This window comes from Leptinotarsa decemlineata, unplaced genomic scaffold, assembly GCF_025532065.1.
Source record: "Leptinotarsa decemlineata unplaced genomic scaffold, Ldec_3_MD MMD2_tig00026358_RagTag_RagTag, whole genome shotgun sequence".
NCBI lineage: Eukaryota > Metazoa > Arthropoda > Insecta > Coleoptera > Chrysomelidae > Leptinotarsa > Leptinotarsa decemlineata.
The window spans coordinates 10984727-11003670 of NW_027412703.1; the positions used below are offsets into that span (position 1 = coordinate 10984727).

The 18944-nt window shown below is 33.7% G+C and overlaps 1 protein-coding gene across 5 annotated transcripts in view; it reads left to right on the forward strand.

Annotated features, from left to right (window-relative positions):
* The first annotated feature begins 1558 nt into the window (after positions 1 to 1558).
* RhoGDI (rho GDP-dissociation inhibitor) overlaps positions 1559 to 18944 on the forward strand; it is a 52957-nt gene continuing 35571 nt past the window's right edge. For 2 of the 5 annotated variants that reach the window (XM_074184790.1, XM_023162058.2), the window contains exons 1-4: positions 1559 to 1703; positions 7112 to 7312; positions 16546 to 16770; positions 16832 to 17032. In XM_074184790.1, coding sequence (XP_074040891.1) covers positions 7129 to 7312; positions 16546 to 16770; positions 16832 to 17031 — 609 coding nt within the window. In that variant the 5' untranslated portion in view covers positions 1559 to 1703; positions 7112 to 7128 and the 3' untranslated portion in view covers position 17032. Of the gene's footprint in view, positions 1757 to 1950; positions 1964 to 7111; positions 7313 to 16545; positions 16771 to 16831; positions 17033 to 18944 lie in introns of those variants that run through there. The other 3 variants (XM_074184788.1, XM_074184789.1, XM_074184787.1) reach the window with 3 other exon arrangements.

Below are 18944 nucleotides of genomic sequence, written 5' to 3' on the forward strand. Positions count from 1 at the left end.
AATTTGATTTTCGGCTGTGAATACTGTTCTTCTCTGTATCTGTAGAGTAGGAAGGGTAAATGTAGACCCACAGAACTTAGGCCACATGTGACCCATTGTACATTCTCCCGAGGAGTTGTCTTCTTAGGTCATCGTCCATCCTGCCCTTTCCAGGAAGGTGGACAGGTCACTAGGAGACATCTCCTTTATATTGGCAGGTGTAGGCCAAGACTCGCCGTATGAACACTCTCTTTGGCAACCTTGTGGTGTCTCACAATGGCCTCCGTGAAGGTTTTGGAAGGTGCAGCGACATTACTGTTGTTGCGCGGCTTCTTCAATCTTCTTGGGGTTCCCTCCGTGGAGGTGCACAAGTGAGGGAGCTTTCTTGCAGAGGCAGCCGGTTTCTTGCCTTCATTCAAGGCGGAGCTCTTGGCGCCAGCTGCAGGAAGTGCCCTTGCTGTTGGAGGTGAAGTGGGGGAGGAGGACGGTGCACTCATAGTTGCTGGCCTTTCGCCTTGGCCTTTGTATTACATCACGAGGTGATCTGCTATGTCCAGCCTCATTCCAAGCGGTAAATTGAGGTGAACATTTCTGTTCATCCCCAGCCACCGCCTTAGATTGAGGTGATCACTTCTATCCAGCCCCGCATTACCAGAGGTAGGCTGATTACAATGAGGTTTCGCCCAGTTCCCCAAGGGGATCGTTCGTAACCGCATATCATCCTGCGGCCATTCAGCTGTCGGCACGATTCCTTACACCTTAACTTGAGTAGGCTGGTCCACGGTGGCATGTTTTGACCACCGTGGGGAGTTTCAGTTCCTCTCACCCTACTAATTTCTGCCACTGACCAGGAGTCCGGCGACCCCGTCCGTAAGGCCACATTGGCTTCCCGGATAGGACCTCCAGTCCCCTGACCGTTCCCCTATCCGCCACCTGGGGACGCGCCCGATAGGTAGCCCAACCCACGGGAATACTGTTGTTATACCTTGCCTCTTCAGAATTTGGCTCACTTTGCCGATAAATCCATGAATGTAAGGAAATAAAGTTTTTGGGTGGTCCATCTGTTTATCGGGCTGTTTGAAATGTGGGGTAAGGATTTGGTGAACCTGGAAGGATATTTGGACTTGAGATTCAGGACAGTCGTTTTAGCGGATTTGTGTTCGTCTATTGTAGTTGTCAGTGAGTCTGATAAACTTGTGTATATGGGAATTCAGAACAGAATTCAAATGGGCAGGATGATGTTGGGACTTAGATTGACATAGCGGTTGTTATGGTTGGTTTTCGGTAAACAATGTGTGAGAAGCAATTTTGTGATGAGAACGTCCAGGAATGGACGTTAGTTATTATTTTCGGCTCTCATTGTCAATTTCAAGTCGGAATGTAAGGAGTTGATGCGGTTTAGAAAACTATGGAGCTTTCATGAGGCCATATAAAAAACATTATCTGCATATCGATGCCGGCAAGTAGGTTTGAGATCAGACGTGTTAATATCAGTTCAAATTTGGCGCTATATTCCTCCAATGACATCATGAATGTACTGATTTTGTAATTTGTATGATTACCGTATGGAAGTAAACACTCTGTACTGTGGTATGATTCTCTGTATCACAGAACAAAAACAAATTTGTTTCTGTTCCGTAGTCTGTATTTTATATTTCATGATAGGTATTTTTATGGTGTAAGGGGTGCCTCCCATTTTTGTGCAAATAATTTCTACTGATCTTGTGAGTTGTTTATTTTTCTTTTAGTGTCAATTTATGTTTCATTTTGTACTATTGTGAGTATTATCTCAGAAATGGAGAAATCTCGTGATTTTTTTTCCTATATTTCCAGTAAAATAATCTTGTATCACCTGTAGTATCATGATGCTAAACACGAATTATAATATTAGTGATATTATTATCCCTACCGTAACTCTGTTATATCTATTTTTTCATCCATTACAATTGCCTTAAGCAAAATTCACTTAGGTTCTACTGATCTTTTTTTTTAATATACCTACTGAATATTGTGAATTCAGTTAGAACCTGTAGCCAGTGTGTAATTTGACTTGTATATTAACAATTTTCAAATTGTATTTTTTTCAAGAGGTTTGAGTGTAAAGACAAACGCTTTAATCTATTGTTAAAGGAAATTAAAGTACCAATTGATTCTAAATATAGACTGAAAATTTATAGGATAAGATGGTTAGTGGTTGTGGTTTGGATCATTATGTATTTTTTCTCAATCTTTAAAATATCTACTACCTACATAATTCCAATTTTAATTTCTGGTATATATGTTTAATATTTTTGGAAGATGGTAGATGTTTTTTGTACAGAATTTTTTACTGTATTTTTGATAATTGATTTTTACAGTAACATGATTTACCGAGTGTATCAATCCACCTATTAATATGTTTCTCACATACATAATCAAGTGCTGCACAGTCTACAATCATGCTATGGAAAAGCTACCAACAAACCAAAGCTAATCCAATCAAAAACTAATCCCAATTGGTTTGAGTTTTTGAGGTTTGAGAATTATAAACTCATTTAGTAGTGGTACTTCCAATTATTAACATACTAGTACAAGTAATTTAGTCAGAAATAATGTTTTAGTCATGGACCAGATCTCACAACTTACAGATTTATCTAGAGTCATTTCCAGTATCAACTGTTTTTATTAATGGATGATGGAGATTCAAAACTGCTCTTGTTATGAAGTATGAGAGTGAAATCACATGTCTCATGAATTGGGGAAACGTGCAACTTGTTGAATAAGGACAATACAAAAGAAGTCCAGCCATCTCCTCTCAAGCTACTCACCTACTCTGTTTCTTAATTTCTCTACTAAAATATGTTTTTAAAAGTATCTGTGAACCCTAATGGAATATATACTCTTTCAGAAGAATAAGTTTAAATATTAATTGACAAATCATAATTTCTAGAGAAATGTAAACTAATAGGATAGGGTTCTCTGTTATCCCTCTCAGGTGGTTAGTGTAGTTACAATTTATGTATTTAGTTAAACTCTTAACTCGCAACTTCAGTCAATTTTTTTTTAAATCAATTTTTTTCATTTTCAAACATTAACCTGTGTTGGTTGAATAGAACAGTAAACCCATACTTTGCTAGCAGTTTATCATTAATTTTATCATGTTTTTTATTTGAGAGAAAACTGAGAAAACATACCTTCTTAAGGTATCTTCATTATTCATAATATCCCATCTATTATGTAAAAGAATATAAGAAGAGTCAGTTGAACTGTACTACTGTAACTCTTGTATGGAAACTCTGTTCACCAACTACCGTGAAACATCCTTTGCTATGGCTGTGCCATACTTGAACATAGTAAGAGTTCATTGTACTTGAAAGTGGATATTTCAACTTAAAAATCAAAATTTTTAAAATGTGTCTACAGTTTGCATTTTAAGAGTGTTACATAAAAGAACTATTAAATTTTTTAATTTACATCAAATATATAAAAATTATGTAAGTGTATATAGATATACATATATTTGCTGTTTTTTATGAGATAAGACATGAAGCTCTGTTACGATTTTCATTTTTCATAATGGACTTTCAGTAGGAAAGTAGCTTGGCTGAATACGTTGTTGGACAACATGTACGCGGCTTCTTTGAATTTCTTCCTAAACCAATGTTCTTCTGTATGTATGATCTCAGCTTGGGACCACTTGATGTTATGTTGATTGGTCCAAACATGCTCTGCTATTCATGATTTGCTGGTTTCCCCTAGCTATGTGTGTTTCTTATGCTCGGCAATGCGAACATTCAATAGCCTCTTAGTTTCACCAATATAGGATTTTCCGCACTCACAGGGTATTCTGTAAACGCAATTCTTGGAATCGCAGTCCGCGTTACTAATGAAATACAATGTTCCTGTAAGAGTAGAAAAAAATTGTTAATTAACTAATGAACAATTAACTAGAAATTCACGATAAACATTTTTTGATCGCAAATTGTTCGTTCATGTATCCAGTTGTTACCTGAACTTTTTCAATTCCTAATTTAGATATTTAATAAGTTGAAATAATATTTTTTTCATTAAAGGTCCAGAGTTGTCGTGTCTTGCACAAGCCAGAGTACACAGTTTCGGGAGATACGATATTTTTGAGAAGTTTTCTCCTCTTTTTGAACCTTTATTCAAATTTGAAAAAATATCAAAAAGTTTTTGAGATATTTGCAAAGTCCAAATCCTATTTTTTTTTCAGTTAATTGTTTATAAACTTTGCAATTTTTGCGAGCGACATTTTCAAAAAAAAAATTCAAAAATCATCTACATGCTGTTCCGAATTGAATGACACTTCGTTTATATTTTTTCGGATGCAAAAAATAAAGTTTGACCTGAAAGGCACTTGTAAACTAGACTATGAAGTCCATTTCACATATTGATTACAAATTAATGAATATCACTCAAAACCACTCTTATCTTGACATGGAAGTTAAAACTTTTGTAAAACACATTCCTAATAAATGACATATTTTATTCTTACTTGTATCTAGAATGACATTTTTTCATTTTTTAAGAGAATACTCAATCTTCCCCTCGGTTGAAATTTTAAACTTTGCTTTTTTCTGTAGTCATTCATTTTTATTTTATTTTTTTCAATAGTGATCCCCTTCATTATAAAGTTATATGTGAAAATATAATTTTGTCACATTGTTTGTTTTTTGTGTCAGTAAATAAGGTGATTACATCTTGATTTTTGTTTTATTTGAAAATATTACGTTTTTAATAAACTTTATTAAACTTCATTATTCTTTTATTTGAGATTAGATATCTGGAAGTGGGGAGTTATTGAGCTCATTACACATAATACTATTACGTTGTTTCCCGTAGGTTTGCCAATAATTGACTACGTTTAACAATAATCAAACATAACTCTACGTCACTGTTGATACAACCGAACATTTTAACTAAAACTTCAAACTAATATTCAAATGTCTATCGCCTTATTTGAATTTACTTTGCACCGCACTGTTACTTAACTTGTCGATCAGGGTGTGGGTAGCGTTTTTTATGGTATTCGAACTTTCTCGAAGGCAATAGGGAACTCGCTAGAAATATGTCGAAGCGACGCGGCATCTAACAACAATCGCGAAGCACACATCGAGTTGAGCGCGATCTTGGCCTTGTCACAATTGATTTGCGGCGGCCGGCGTTATTTTTTCAAGTCATGAATTTAGGGTATATGGTTTGAAATTTTGTCAGACTATATTTAGTTCTGAAAATGAAATGCCACAACTCTAAATATAGAAATATTTTCAGAGATATCTGTTCATTAGTGTACTCAAAGAGGGATAGAATAAACACTTAATGTAATAAATTACATCAATTCATTACATTACACAATTAATTTGATATAAAATTGTCCACTTCATTTTCACCCCCTCAGATCTGAAAAAATCTGACATTGTTGAATTGGTCATCATGAATATCTGAATCTAGCAGGTGTAGGTACACATTAATCTACAATGGTTTATTTTTTTTTGTTTCAACCCCATTTCCACAATTTCGGTCGACCTGGAAGACTCCCCCTTGGTGGAAATGGGGTGAATACTTTGACGTGAAGTTTTTTCTGTCGCATCCGTCATCAGGAATAACATATCTCAGTCTGACAAATTGGTTGAGGCTTTCGCGGCCGAGGTTTTCAGTGTAACTATTTTCCGGGTTTGAAGGCCGTGGATTTTTAGATTTTTTCCCTGACGTTTCACTGGCGCGAGTGGCTAGCTAGGAGTTAATACCTCCGATGACTGGATATTACGGCTGCGTAACACGTATTTATGTTGCCTCCTCAGGTAGTTTGGTGTGCTAATACCTGTAAATAACGTAAAGCGTGTTTATGTTAATTCAGGTATTCTGGTGTAATAATACCTGCAACTGGATTTGGTAAACACGTATTTATGTTGCCTCCTCAGGTAGTTTGGTGTGCTAATACCTGTAAATAACGTAAAGCGTGTTTATGTTAATTCAGGTATTCTGGTGTAATAATACCTGCAACTGGATTTGGTAAATTTTCAGTAACGTTCATTGGCCCTTTTCTACCTGCCGTAGGATTCTTGAACTTCTTATGGGATTCCATATTCGATTGACGTTCACAGTTTTTCCTTTCTGATGAAATTATCCGTTTGTTTGTGGATTTCTATTGCCTCCCGTACCAGTCGGCTATGGTTCAGGTATTAGCACACCAAAGTACCTGAGGAGTCAACATAAATAATATCCAGTCATCTGAAATATCAATTCAGGATGTACAAATCTTTGAGGGAGCTAGCTCCCTCAACGAGTGGCAATTTTCGATGATGAGATTTTTTTAGGTTATCATCCGATTTCCACCCACACAGACGGCCTGGAAAGCTCTGAAGTTAAGTTTTTTCTGTCAAATCCGTCATCAGGAATAACATATTTCAATCTTGTAGGTGTACACATTCAATTTTCGATGATACGATTTTTTTAAGTTTTCATCTCATTTCCACCCACTCAGACGACCTGGATAACATTGTCGTGAAGTTTTATTGTTGAATACGTCATCAGGAATAATATATCTCAATCTTGTAGGTGTACACATGCAATTTTCGATGATATGATTTGTTAAAAGTATCCACCTCATTTCCACCCACTCAGACGGCCTGGTAAACTATGACGTGAGTTTTTTTTTGTCGAATCGGTCATCAGAAATAACATATATCCCAGTTTGGTAGGTGTACAAAGTAGATTTTTCATGTTAGGTATTTTAAAAATATTTCCACCCTATTTTCACCCCACCAGACGGCCTTAAAGCTAGGACGGTTCTTTTTTCACTATGTCCGTCAATATATGTATCATATCGAAAAATCGTAGATATACAAAGTCGTTAAATGAAAAAATAATAATTCAATATTTTTTCTCAGTGTGCTTTGTAGATGTGGATTACTTCACACTCGTAGGAAAAACTCTTTTGGGCTTTCTACTTCCAGAGTATTTTTATTTTCTATTTAGCTCTGGAGAAGAAAAAAGCCAAAAAGGGTTTTTCTGAAATAATTATTACTCCACAAAAGTCTATGTGAATTCATCATAATTTCAATGCTCAACTGATTAATGTGTAATAGTGGATAACAAAAAAAACTCTAGTAAAAAACTATTTTAATTTCAGTGAATCCATCTAACAGAATGTCAGAAGTAGGAGATGCTGCAACTCCTGAAGAGTTCGTTGATAATGATAATGAAACTAACTATAAGCCTCCTCCGGAAAAAACTATAGAGGAAATATTACAAATTGATCAAGAAGATGAAAGTTTGAGAAAATATAAAGAAGCTCTTCTAGGGCAGGCACAAACTGGGCCAATCATAGTAGGTAAGCTATTGTGATGTGTAGGTAGTAGTTTTTTGAGTATTTCTAAATTAAAAAAAAAACTAATCAATACAGTTTATTGTATGATTTTCATTATAAAAGGGTTTTACAAAAACCACGACACTTGTTTCACTATACAATAGCTTCCTCAAGCATAAACTCTAAATAATATAGATTCTGATTAATAAGTAAAAAATCTGAAAAGCTGTATTTGATCTACAGAAGCGCAAAAAAGCCACATATTTTTATTCATTTCTTGATAATTACGATTTGAAAACTTGAAGTTTTGACTTACTTTTTGAAAATTTGAGTTTAAAGTTCTAATTTCGAGTTTAAAGTCTAAATTTCGAAATTTTGATTGTAAAGTTGCAATTTTGAAATTACGAGAAATTTCGAGATCGAAGTCAAGATTTTGAGATCAAAGTTGAAATTTTGAGATTCGAAGTTGTAATTTCCAGGAAACAAATTATAAAAATATGTGGCCGTTGCGATCTAATTTCTGTTGTTTATGCAGTTTCAATCAAAGAATTTAAACTTCTATGTGTAGAGATAACTATGTCAGTGCTATTTTCTGGGTTTTTTAGCTGTGGTCTGCAGATTTTCATGCCCTATATTTTCTTTGCAACTACAGTAGACGTTATCAACATGGCGAAACAAAAGTAGCAGTTCAAATAGGTTGGAGAATAATCTTTATTCCTTCCTTCATAGTAAAAAACCTGTTCACAGGTGTAAAACATGTCAATACAATTACAACGACATACATAAATACAGTCGCATTCCATAAACAGTCAAAAATGTTAAAAAAATATACACCATGGATACAAATGGCAAGATAAGATTCATTAGTCGAGTGAACATAACCTTTCTCAAGTCGAAAATTGAGAAAAATATAAACAATCGAGCTGAAATTAATGCAGAGTAGTTAGATTAAAAATTATGCACATCTTCAAAAAATTCGTCAATGCTGTAGGCCTTGGATATCAGAAATTATTTTGATTTTGTTTTGATTTTTTTGACTGGTGTTGCTCGGAAATAGTAGTGTATTGTGTACATTTATGATAATATAATAAAAAAAACATTCACCCTTAGTCAAAGAATGTAAAAAGCATTTGAGTCAAATAGTAAGTCACATAAAAGTAAAACCTCTTGGAATATTCTGAATACACTCAGAAATAAATATATAGAATAGAATTTGCCATTGAAAGATTCACAATGGTAATATAAGACACATTCTGGATAAACACAACATTAAATCAATATTCAAGCCCACAAAAACTAACAAAGAGATACATACAAGATAGCCGACAATGGTAAGTTCGTTAAACAGTTTGAGAAAAAAAAACTGGTTTTACTGCAAAAACAGTGTTAATATTGGTGTAACATGTAATATTTGTAAAGTGTGGTTTCATCATTTCTGTGCCATCAGAATTACTGGCCTATAAATCCTGAATGGAATCAAAGGAATACTACAATGCTTGTGCCTTCAAAGGGAGGTTAAACGAACACAAAAGTGGTATTACAATTGAAAATTCCTCAAATATTGGATCAGACAAGGTAAATTCTGATATTTACTTCCATGAAGTAATTAAAAGTAAGGATGACATTATATTGAAGCTTCTAGAACTTGAAATTTTGCAAAGTTTAACACTTAATTTATTAGGAGATAAGATCAGATGGTTACAAAAATAACTCTAATCTCAATTAGTATTTATGCACAGGTGAAAACACTTGAGATCAATTTTGAAAAATCAAAATGCTATAATGAAAATACTTATGATGTACTGTTTGGAACCTTTGATGTAGTAATGAATATTACTGGAGTTTTTTCCCAACACCAAATCGTTATTTTTAACACCTCGACACGTGTTTCGATCACCAAGTGATCATCTTCAAAGAGGAAGATTAAAACTAGAAACTAGTGCGAGCTAATCCTACTTATGCTATAAAGGTAACCCATACAAGTAAACCATCCAGGCGTACCAACCATACAGGTATACCAACATAAATTAATTTTACAATTTTGCCTTATCTATTATTTTACAATATATGTTTATATAAAACAATTTTCAGCTATATAAAATGTAATTTCACAATATTGCCTATCCAAATTTATTTTTGCAATGTGTCCTTATGTAGTAATCAGTAAACCCAACAACATTATTTTATTTTATTTTAACAAGCTATACAGGCTGATTCACGCTGGATGGCACATTAGACGTTTCTGGTGAACCAGACAACGGATCACTTTGAAAATTTAATGGAGGGCATATTCGGACATTCTCTAGCCAACTAAAATATTTTCGACAATGCGGTGTTGCCGCTTCTATTAGAAAGCAGTAGCAACTTTGATTTTTCAAATGGAACACTCTGTATATAATATTATTTTTGGAATCTCCAACAATTGCCCGACAACTTTTCTTGATATTTCCCTATACCTATCTGTTACCGTTTTCGAAATAAAAATTAATTTCAATTTTTATTTCGAAATTGTTACCGTTTTCGAATTAAAAAGTAATTTCAATTTTTTTCTTCGCAAATCATGACTTCTATAAATGCCGATATCTTTTAGTTAAGAAGTACTATGATATCGAAATTTGGTTTGGAGTTAGGTGATACTTGGACACTTCCCACACGTCAGCCTAATCTCCGTTACTTCAATACAGGGTGGTAAAAAATACAGTTTTTTCGTTTGCTTGAAAAAGTTGCTGAAATTTGATTATTTTAAATGGAACACCCTGTATATTATTGAAAATTCGGAAAGCTGCTGAAATTTGCTTTCTTTCTATGTATATCATACCTATACCTAACTAGTCAAGTTTCGGACTTTTAACATTTATTTGTGAAAATGTCCCTTCAGAATGGTATTTCCATTCGGTATTTGGTAAGCAGGCCATGATTACTATTTGACAGTAGCGTTGTGACATTCTCCTAATAATATCGACATTTTCGTCACTTCAGAAGTTGCAAATACCTTCAAAACGATGGAACAAAACTATTCAAACGAAGTTCTTATGAATTTGTTTATTATTTTTGGACAGTGTGACAAAATTATCAGCAGAACATGTAGAAAGTTCAATGAAATGTATCCGAATCTACCGCCAATGAACCTCAAGAAATTTATACGAATTCAGAACAATTTCAATGCATTTGGATCAACTTTAAAAGCACCAAGAAACTTGCCTCGACCCGTAACTATCGAAGACAACCAGATTAATGTCTTAGCATATTTTCACGCATTTCCCGAGTCCTCGATAAGAAGTGCTGAAGAAGATTTGGGTATAAAATATTCATCGGTTCAAAGAATCTTGCGAAGACATAAAATGCATGATTATAAATTCACCAAAATTCAAGCAATGAAGCCTCAAGATCCTCAACAGAGAGTAGAATTTTGTGAAATGTTGTTGACACGCATTCAAGAAGATCCACTTTTTTTAAATAAAATTATTTGGACTGATGAATCGAAATTTTTGAGAGAAGGGATTTTCAGTAGAAAAAATCGTCATTATTGGTCCAGTGAAAATCCTCACGTCACAAAAGAAGCCGGATTTCAAGAAAAATTTAGTTTTAATGTCTTCTGCATGTTGTTGGACAACAAATTGAGGTACGTGATATACGAGGAGTCATAAACATCCAGAAGCTACCTGAATATTTTGGAGAATACTGTAGACAGTTTCGTGGATAATCTGCCACTCGAAGATTATCGAAACTGTTGGTACCAACTAGACGGAGCTCCTGCACATTGCACAAGAGAAGTGAGCGCAGAACTGGATAGACTATTTGACGATCGGTGGATGAGGCGCTTGGGACCATGGAATTGGCCAGCGAGATCACCCGATCTTAATCCGTTAGATTTTTATTTGTGGGGAATGTTTAAAGAAAAAGTTTACAAAATACCCGTGCGTTCGAGAGAGGAATTGTTAGAAAGGATTGCCCAAACATTTGAAGATTTGGATCCCAATGAAATCAGATCTGCCACCACGAAAGCAGTCAACACCCGCATTTTAAAGTGCTTGGAAGTGAACGGCCAGCGATTCGAACATATTTTGAAATATTCCACATGATTGTTTTACTTTTTTATAATTATTCATATCAATATTTCTAATTTCAAGTTTCTTGGTGCTTTTTTAAAGTTTATCCAAACATATTGAAATTGTTCTGAATTCGTATAAATTTCTTGAGGTTCATTGGCGGTAGATTCGGATACATTTCATTGAACTTTCTACATGTTCTGCTGATAATTTTGTCACACTGTCCAAAAATAATAAAAAAATTCATAAGAACTTCGTTTGAATAGTTTTGTTCCATCGTTTTGAAGGTATTTGCAACTTCTGAAGTGACGAAAATGTCGATATTATTAGGAGAATGTCACAACGCTACTGTCAAATAGTAATCATGGCCTGCTTAACAAATACCGAATGGAAATACCATTCTGAAGGGACATTTTCACAAATAAATGTTCATAAGTCCGAAACTTGACTAGTTAGGTATAGGTATGATATACATAGAAAGAAAGCAAATTTCAGCAGCTTTCCGAATTTTCAATAATATACAGGGTGTTCCATTTAAAGTAATCAAATTTCAGCAACTTTTTCAAGCAAACGAAAAAACTGTATTTTTTTACCACCCTGTATTGAAGTAACGGAGATTAGGCTGACGTGTGGGAAGTGTCCAAGTATCACCTAACACCAAACCAAATTTCGATATCATAGTACTTCTTAACTAAAAGATATCGGCATTTATAGAAGTCATGATTTTCGAAGAAAAAAATTGAAATTGATTTTTATTTCGAAAACGGTAACAGATAGGTATAGGGAAATATCAAGAAAAGTTGTCGGGCAATTGTTGGAGATTCCAAAAATAATATTATATACAGAGTGTTCCATTTGAAAAATCAAAGTTGCTACTGCTTTCTAATAGAAGCGGCAACACCACATTGTCGAAAATATTTTAGTTGGCTAGAGAATATCCGAATATGCCCTCCATTAAATTTTCAAAGTGATCCGTTGTCTGGTTCACCAGAAACGTCTAATGTGCCATCCACCGTGAATCAGCCTGTATAGTATGCTCTTTGGTATAGGTCCGTCATCGTTATTCATAATATTATTGTGTTTACTTATTTCTACACTCTCATGGGCATCTAGTTGCAAGTGTACTACTATTCTACTAGTCGAGCCCTGTCATTTGATACCCACATTGAGGTAGTTGTGAAACAATATGTAATCCGTCATATAGCTACGTCCTCTTGTATTTACAATGATACAGAATTTATTAAATTGTATTGTCATCAAAATTTGTGTACCAAATATCAAATCAATCTGTAAACAGGAATGGGGTCAAACTTCAATTACTAAATTTGAACCAAACAAGCAAACAAACAATCAGGGCAAGGCTAAATAAAACCGTTTAATTAATAATACCCAACAATGTAATCTAGAACCAATACACACCTTTTTTTCTCATGAAATATTCATAACAATTTACTTTCTTGAAAATGTATCCAAACGTAAGAGATTTCATTAATAGTTTCTAAAAATTCCAATAGGAAAGATTTAAAATATTAATGTGAAGTTAATAAAATGTATTAAAAACTTTATCATTCATCCACTCACTAACTTATTCAATAAATGCATTGAATCGAGCATCTAGTCAGACCCTTTCAAAATATCAAAAGTAATCCCATTCCACAAAATTGGATGATTGAAGAAACTATAGACCTATTGCTATCATTCCAATGAGCCTTTTTCCTGAGAATAGTACAGCGAACGTGTCACGAGAGGCAGCACTAGTATTAGAGACAAACATAAACTATTCACATGTAAAACAGTGTTATTTACGTAATATTAATTTATTATTTAAAAATATATATCTGATATAAAAAATTATTTTGTGCTTGTATAATGCCAACAAAGCATTGTTGTTTTGCGAATTGTACGTCGGATAATCAATATCCGGAAGAAAACGTGTTTTTTTATACCATTTATAAAACGTCATATTAATGAGGTTAGATGTAAGAAATGAATACATGCTTCGAGGAGAGTGGATTTAACAGTGCCAAAAATAAATAAATATTCGTATGTATGTAAACATGAAATGAATAGTAAATTTTTCATCGTTAATTATCATTGATTAGAATGAGATATAACCTCAATCGTTCATTAAATCATATTCATTTATTATATTCAATTAAATTTATTTCATTACTATTTATATTTGATTCATATTTCACTCGGAAATAAATCTGAAATTCATAATTATTTTTTATTTCATTTATTGCAGTTTGAATCTACCGCTACTCTTTTACTAGAGTCTGTATACTAACCTGTCTATTAATTCACTTTTTTCCAGTTACTTTTAAATTATGGCATGCAAGCCAACGTTTTAATTTTACAACATTGTTATCCTTTATAGTTGCAAATTTTAGTTTTGCTCCAGGAACATCTTTTTCTGTTAAAAACATTCTTGTGATATACTGTTTGGAACCTTTGGTGTAGTAATGAATATTACTGGAGTTTTTTCCCAACACCAAATCGTTATTTTTACACCTCGACACGTGTTTCGATCACCAAGTGATCATCTTCAAGAGGAAGATAAAACTTCATCTTGAAGATGATCACTTGGTGATCGAAACACGTGTCGAGGTGTAAAAATAACGATTTGGTGTTGGGAAAAAACTCCAGTAATATTTAAAAACATTCTTTTTTAATTGTACTTTACCATATGTTTTTATGAGGATTAGGCAGTGTTTGTCCCTACCGAACTACTACTGAGTGATTTTTCGTACTTCAGGAAAAAGGTTCATTATCTCAAAAATATTTAAAAAATTTTGTCAAGAAGTATATGGAGTCTTACGATATTTTCGAATGTTCCCAATATGGTTTCACACAGGTGAAAATACAAAAATGACAGTACTTGACCTGGTGAACACTGTTGTGTCCAAATTCAAAATCGGAGGCTTTGCGGGAATTACTTTCTGCGATCTCAGCAAAACATTGGATGGTTCCTAATGACATTCTTTATAACAAGCTTGACCACTATGGCTTTTTAAAAAACACAAAACGCATTTGAGAGCCTCACAATGGATTACTGTGAATCAACTATATTTCAATGAGACAAAGAACTGCATATTTACTCAACGTCAGCTAATTGATGATTAGCAGGCTATAAAATTTGTAGGTTTATTTTTAGTTGAAAAATTACTATTGGATAAACATATTCAATACTTGTCAAAGGAAATATCAGAACATCTTCTTGTTAGAAATTTACAGCCTGTTGCAAATCATGAAACCATTTACCATACTGTTCCAAACTATTTAGAACAATAAATGACATCAGTTTTTGAGCAAGGTCTACTTTAAGGTAAACAAAATCCCTCTTCCTTTATTTTTCAATATCCATGATAGGCAACACGCATTTAAAATGCACAGTGACATACACCATTAATACAAAAGAAATACAACTCTCACAGCTCCTGAATTTGTACCATTAATGAAGAGCCAATATTCTGTAAATTTTTACGCACTCAGATTATATAATAAGCTTTCTTTGCATCCGAAGATGTTATCCAATAATAAATTCAAAACTAAAATTAAACATACGGTCAAGTTATTACTAAATTGATGACATTTCTAATGCTGATCTGGGTTGTTACCGAACGGAATTTTATTATCTTCAGTCAAATAAGTAAAGTGTACTTTTGTCTTATTTAATTTATTTTAATTGTAAGTTTTATATTGCTTTGAATGTTTTTTACTATTTAACCACATTCTTGACGCATATAAAACATTTATGATTAGAAGTACAAATGAATATCTATCTATAAATAAAGTCTGGCTACCAGCACAAAATTGAACACGAATTATGCCATATTCAATCATTAGGAAGGCACGCCCACCACTGATGGAATAAAACTGGAGACCCAGACATTGAAAGAAGTAGTTTGTGATGTGAGCTGTATTCGTTGTCTCATCACCTTTGATAATGTCTACCGAAGGTGTAGACAAATGTCAGGCATAACCCCAGGCCACGGCCAATAAACCAGGAAAATAGTTTGACGCAATGATCTGAGGCTGTGTAAGTTTTCGATCTGATGCGAGAGAAAGATTGGGTTTGTCAAAAAAATATTTTGAAAGATTGGTATCAAAAGTGTCTCATAGAGGAAACCGTGCACACTTTTTAACTGAAGCTGAGCACATAATCAATTCCAAGCTCCTCACTAGGGTGTCAAGCGAACCAGCTAATCTTGAAGCAGTTACGTTATTTCCTTTTGGGATTGTCAAGTGGAGAGTTGATTCATGTATATTTCTGAGTCTATAAAGAGAATGTAAAAAAATGCAGATGCCTTTTGATAACTTTTTAGGGCATTTGGGTCAAGTAATATTTGCTCACATTATCAAAACAGAGTAAATAGGAGAAAACCCTGAAATCTATTCAAATGTAAGTTGTTATTATATTAGTTACATACGCATGGAAGTTGAGATGTGTAATTACAATTTACCCAGGTTCTGGTAGAAAAGTTCGTGTTGTAAATGTCAAAACTATCAATGCCAAGAAATAGAATGACGATAATATGTCTATTATATATGTTATGAAAAAAGAAGTGATTGATCATCAAAGTTATTAGAATAGTCGTGAAAAATTTGAGGCACCGGCAACTTCTGAAAGCAAAATAAATAGGGTCTCAATAATGGCTTTCAAAAAAAAATTGAGTTAGTTTCAATGTCCAACCCAGAATGTTCAGTGAATTGCTGGAAAATTTGTTTTTGAGGTGATAAAACGGTGGTTTTGGAGTAGCATCAATTGACAGGGAAATCTTTAAAATCTGTTGTAAATTTGTTCTAGCAGATTGACAAGATTCAAAATAATGTTATTGTGCCTATTGTTTGTCCTAGTTTTTTCATATATTTATTGTACCAATGCTGCCAGTGGATTGAATGTAGGAAAGCAAGGTTCTTGCCTTTGTATGGGCATGTTGTGGGCGTAACAGAACTGTTATCATTTATCCGAGGGTTGATCCTGCACTAGTAGAAACTTTGAAAAGTCAATATAATATGTTTCATTTTATCGAGTTTATTGCCCTGGAGTTTATTTCTCTTATGACTTGCCTAATATGTATATAATCATTATAAATTATATTCGTTTTAAATGATACTAGGTACAGACTCAATATTTATAATGTATAAAATTGTCATCTCATTTTGTGTTACATTTGGGGGATTCACATTTCTAATATTTTTTAGAACCAGATAACCCAAAGAAAGTAATCGTTAAAAGGCTAGTATTAGTTGCTGCTGATAGACCTGAAATTGCTCTCGACCTTACAGGAGATCTTTCACAACTCAAAAAGAAAACTTTCATCATCAAAGAAGGAGTTTCGTACAAAATAAGAATCGAATTTATTGTACAAAGAGAAATCGTTCATGGATTGAAATATGTTCAAAAAACAAGTAAAATGAGTCTCCCAGGTCGGTAAAAAATCAATTTTACTTTGTAACTCACTGAAAACTGTTAAAATTGATATTTCAGTTGACAAAATGACGCACATGGTTGGTTCATATGCTCCTAAACATGAAATTCAATCATACACTACTCCGTCAGAAGATGCTCCGTCAGGTATAATGGCTAGAGGGGGATATACAGTTCATTCTTTGTTCACAGATGATGATAAAAATGAACACCTCAAATGGGAGTGGACATTTGAAATAAAAAAAGATTGGAAAGACTAAGGTGAGATCGTATTTTAATTAAGAATTATTTATTTTGCCTACACTTACTGAAATATAACGTTCTATACCTGTAGATAAAAAATTTAGAAAGGCTGTGAAATATTTATCTTTGGATAAAACATTTACATACATTTAAAGGATTTTATAAAAAAATGATTTTAGCTTTTACCCTATTTTAGGGTAAGTTGATTGCATTTCATTCTTAATTGGTAGTTATTCGTATCAATCCTATGGCTTCAAAACTAAACTTTGTTTTTTTCTGTTGAAACGTCTTGACTTGCTTCTGAGATAGGTTTCATGTTTATATAAAATAATGATCATGTCTCACATGATACAGGAGTATACTTCACACACAAACTCCTTGATTTAAGTCACAAAACGTGAAGAGTGTATATTGAACACTCGTCTCGAGAACATGCTTTGTAGAAACAAAAGGCATACAAACGGATAGAAAACCGAACGTTGAATGGGAGCTGGAGAATACTGTTCGGGAAGGAATTTACATAATAGTTATCTGCTTGGTCATTGAACATTCATCTTCTAGGCTGAAATGAATGTAATCTCGCAAAGCAAGGATGTTAATTCATGACCTCAAAATGGGCGGATTGATAGCCTTAGTAATATTCAGACTGTACTGAGATATTTTTGAACCCAAAAGTGATATCGATACTGGTGTGGGAATGCTGTGAAGAACTGAAGAAACTGGCAGGCTGGAATAAATTGACATTGCTAGTATAGAACACTCAGGAGTCACAGGTAGTGAAAAAGGTGGCTTAAAGGATGAAAACCCTCTAAGCACATGAGTCTACAATGTTTTTTCGAAACTTGAAAGAGATGGACACATCAGACAATTCCTAGCAGAAAAAAAATATAGAGAGTGACAAAATAAATCAGTCGGAAATATCTTCTAACGCAGGTCTGTACATCAAAAGCATAACCGTGATCTTTTTCTGTTTGATGTTATTCTTGTGGGACCTCAGAATAGTTGTTAATGAGGGATTGCAGGTAAAACGAATTTCACAACTTTGTATGGAGTCGTGTAGCTTCAAGGTATTGTCATGCCATGGTCATTGATTATGCTATTGGCAAAGAAAAAAATGTGGCATCACGCCGCACAAATCTCCAAATTGCTTTTGAGATGTTCAAAGCCAAAATGACAGTATTCTTTGTAAAAGAACGAGATGGTACCAATGAGGTCACTATCAGTTCTGATTTTGGCATCATTGTCTGTTTCTTCTGTTTTCCAAAACGATGAATAACATTCAGACATTTGATTTGAGTTTTTTCAAATTCAACTATACTGTCAATACTAAAAATAAGAACATACTAAAAATGTGTAACATAGAAACAACAAATAAGATTGTTTTTCAAATGTATACTTACATTTTATTAAAAATGTTTTCAAAATGGAATTTTCTATTAACTAACTGCCATTCCTCTATAAACGGCAACCCTCTGAGGTATTCTACAGATATGGGCAAACGAAAATTCAACGAAGTCTTACCTTCATATATATTACCCATTTGAAAGTGGGGCACCTCTCCCTACAGTTTGCATCTTTTCTCCAATGTCAAACAACTCTATTTTAAATTGTAGAGCTCAAAAAACTGTATAGGTTGAAATACAAGAAATGGCATTAGCAATTTTTTTAGGAAAAATTTAAAATCACCACTGGACTGGGCACCCTCTCAAATGGTGGTAAACCAAAAATATTCAATATTAACGATTCTGTGGTCAAATCAACATTTATATTGTATCATGATAGAATATTAACTGCACACCTCTTGAATGGTTTTTAAATCTAGGTGATTTGGTCGTGAAACACCGTGCAGATATGCAAAATCACGCTCTTTCCATTTGGCACTGGAAACAAAAGACTATTGTTGATTATTATTGCTATTGTCAAAAACTGT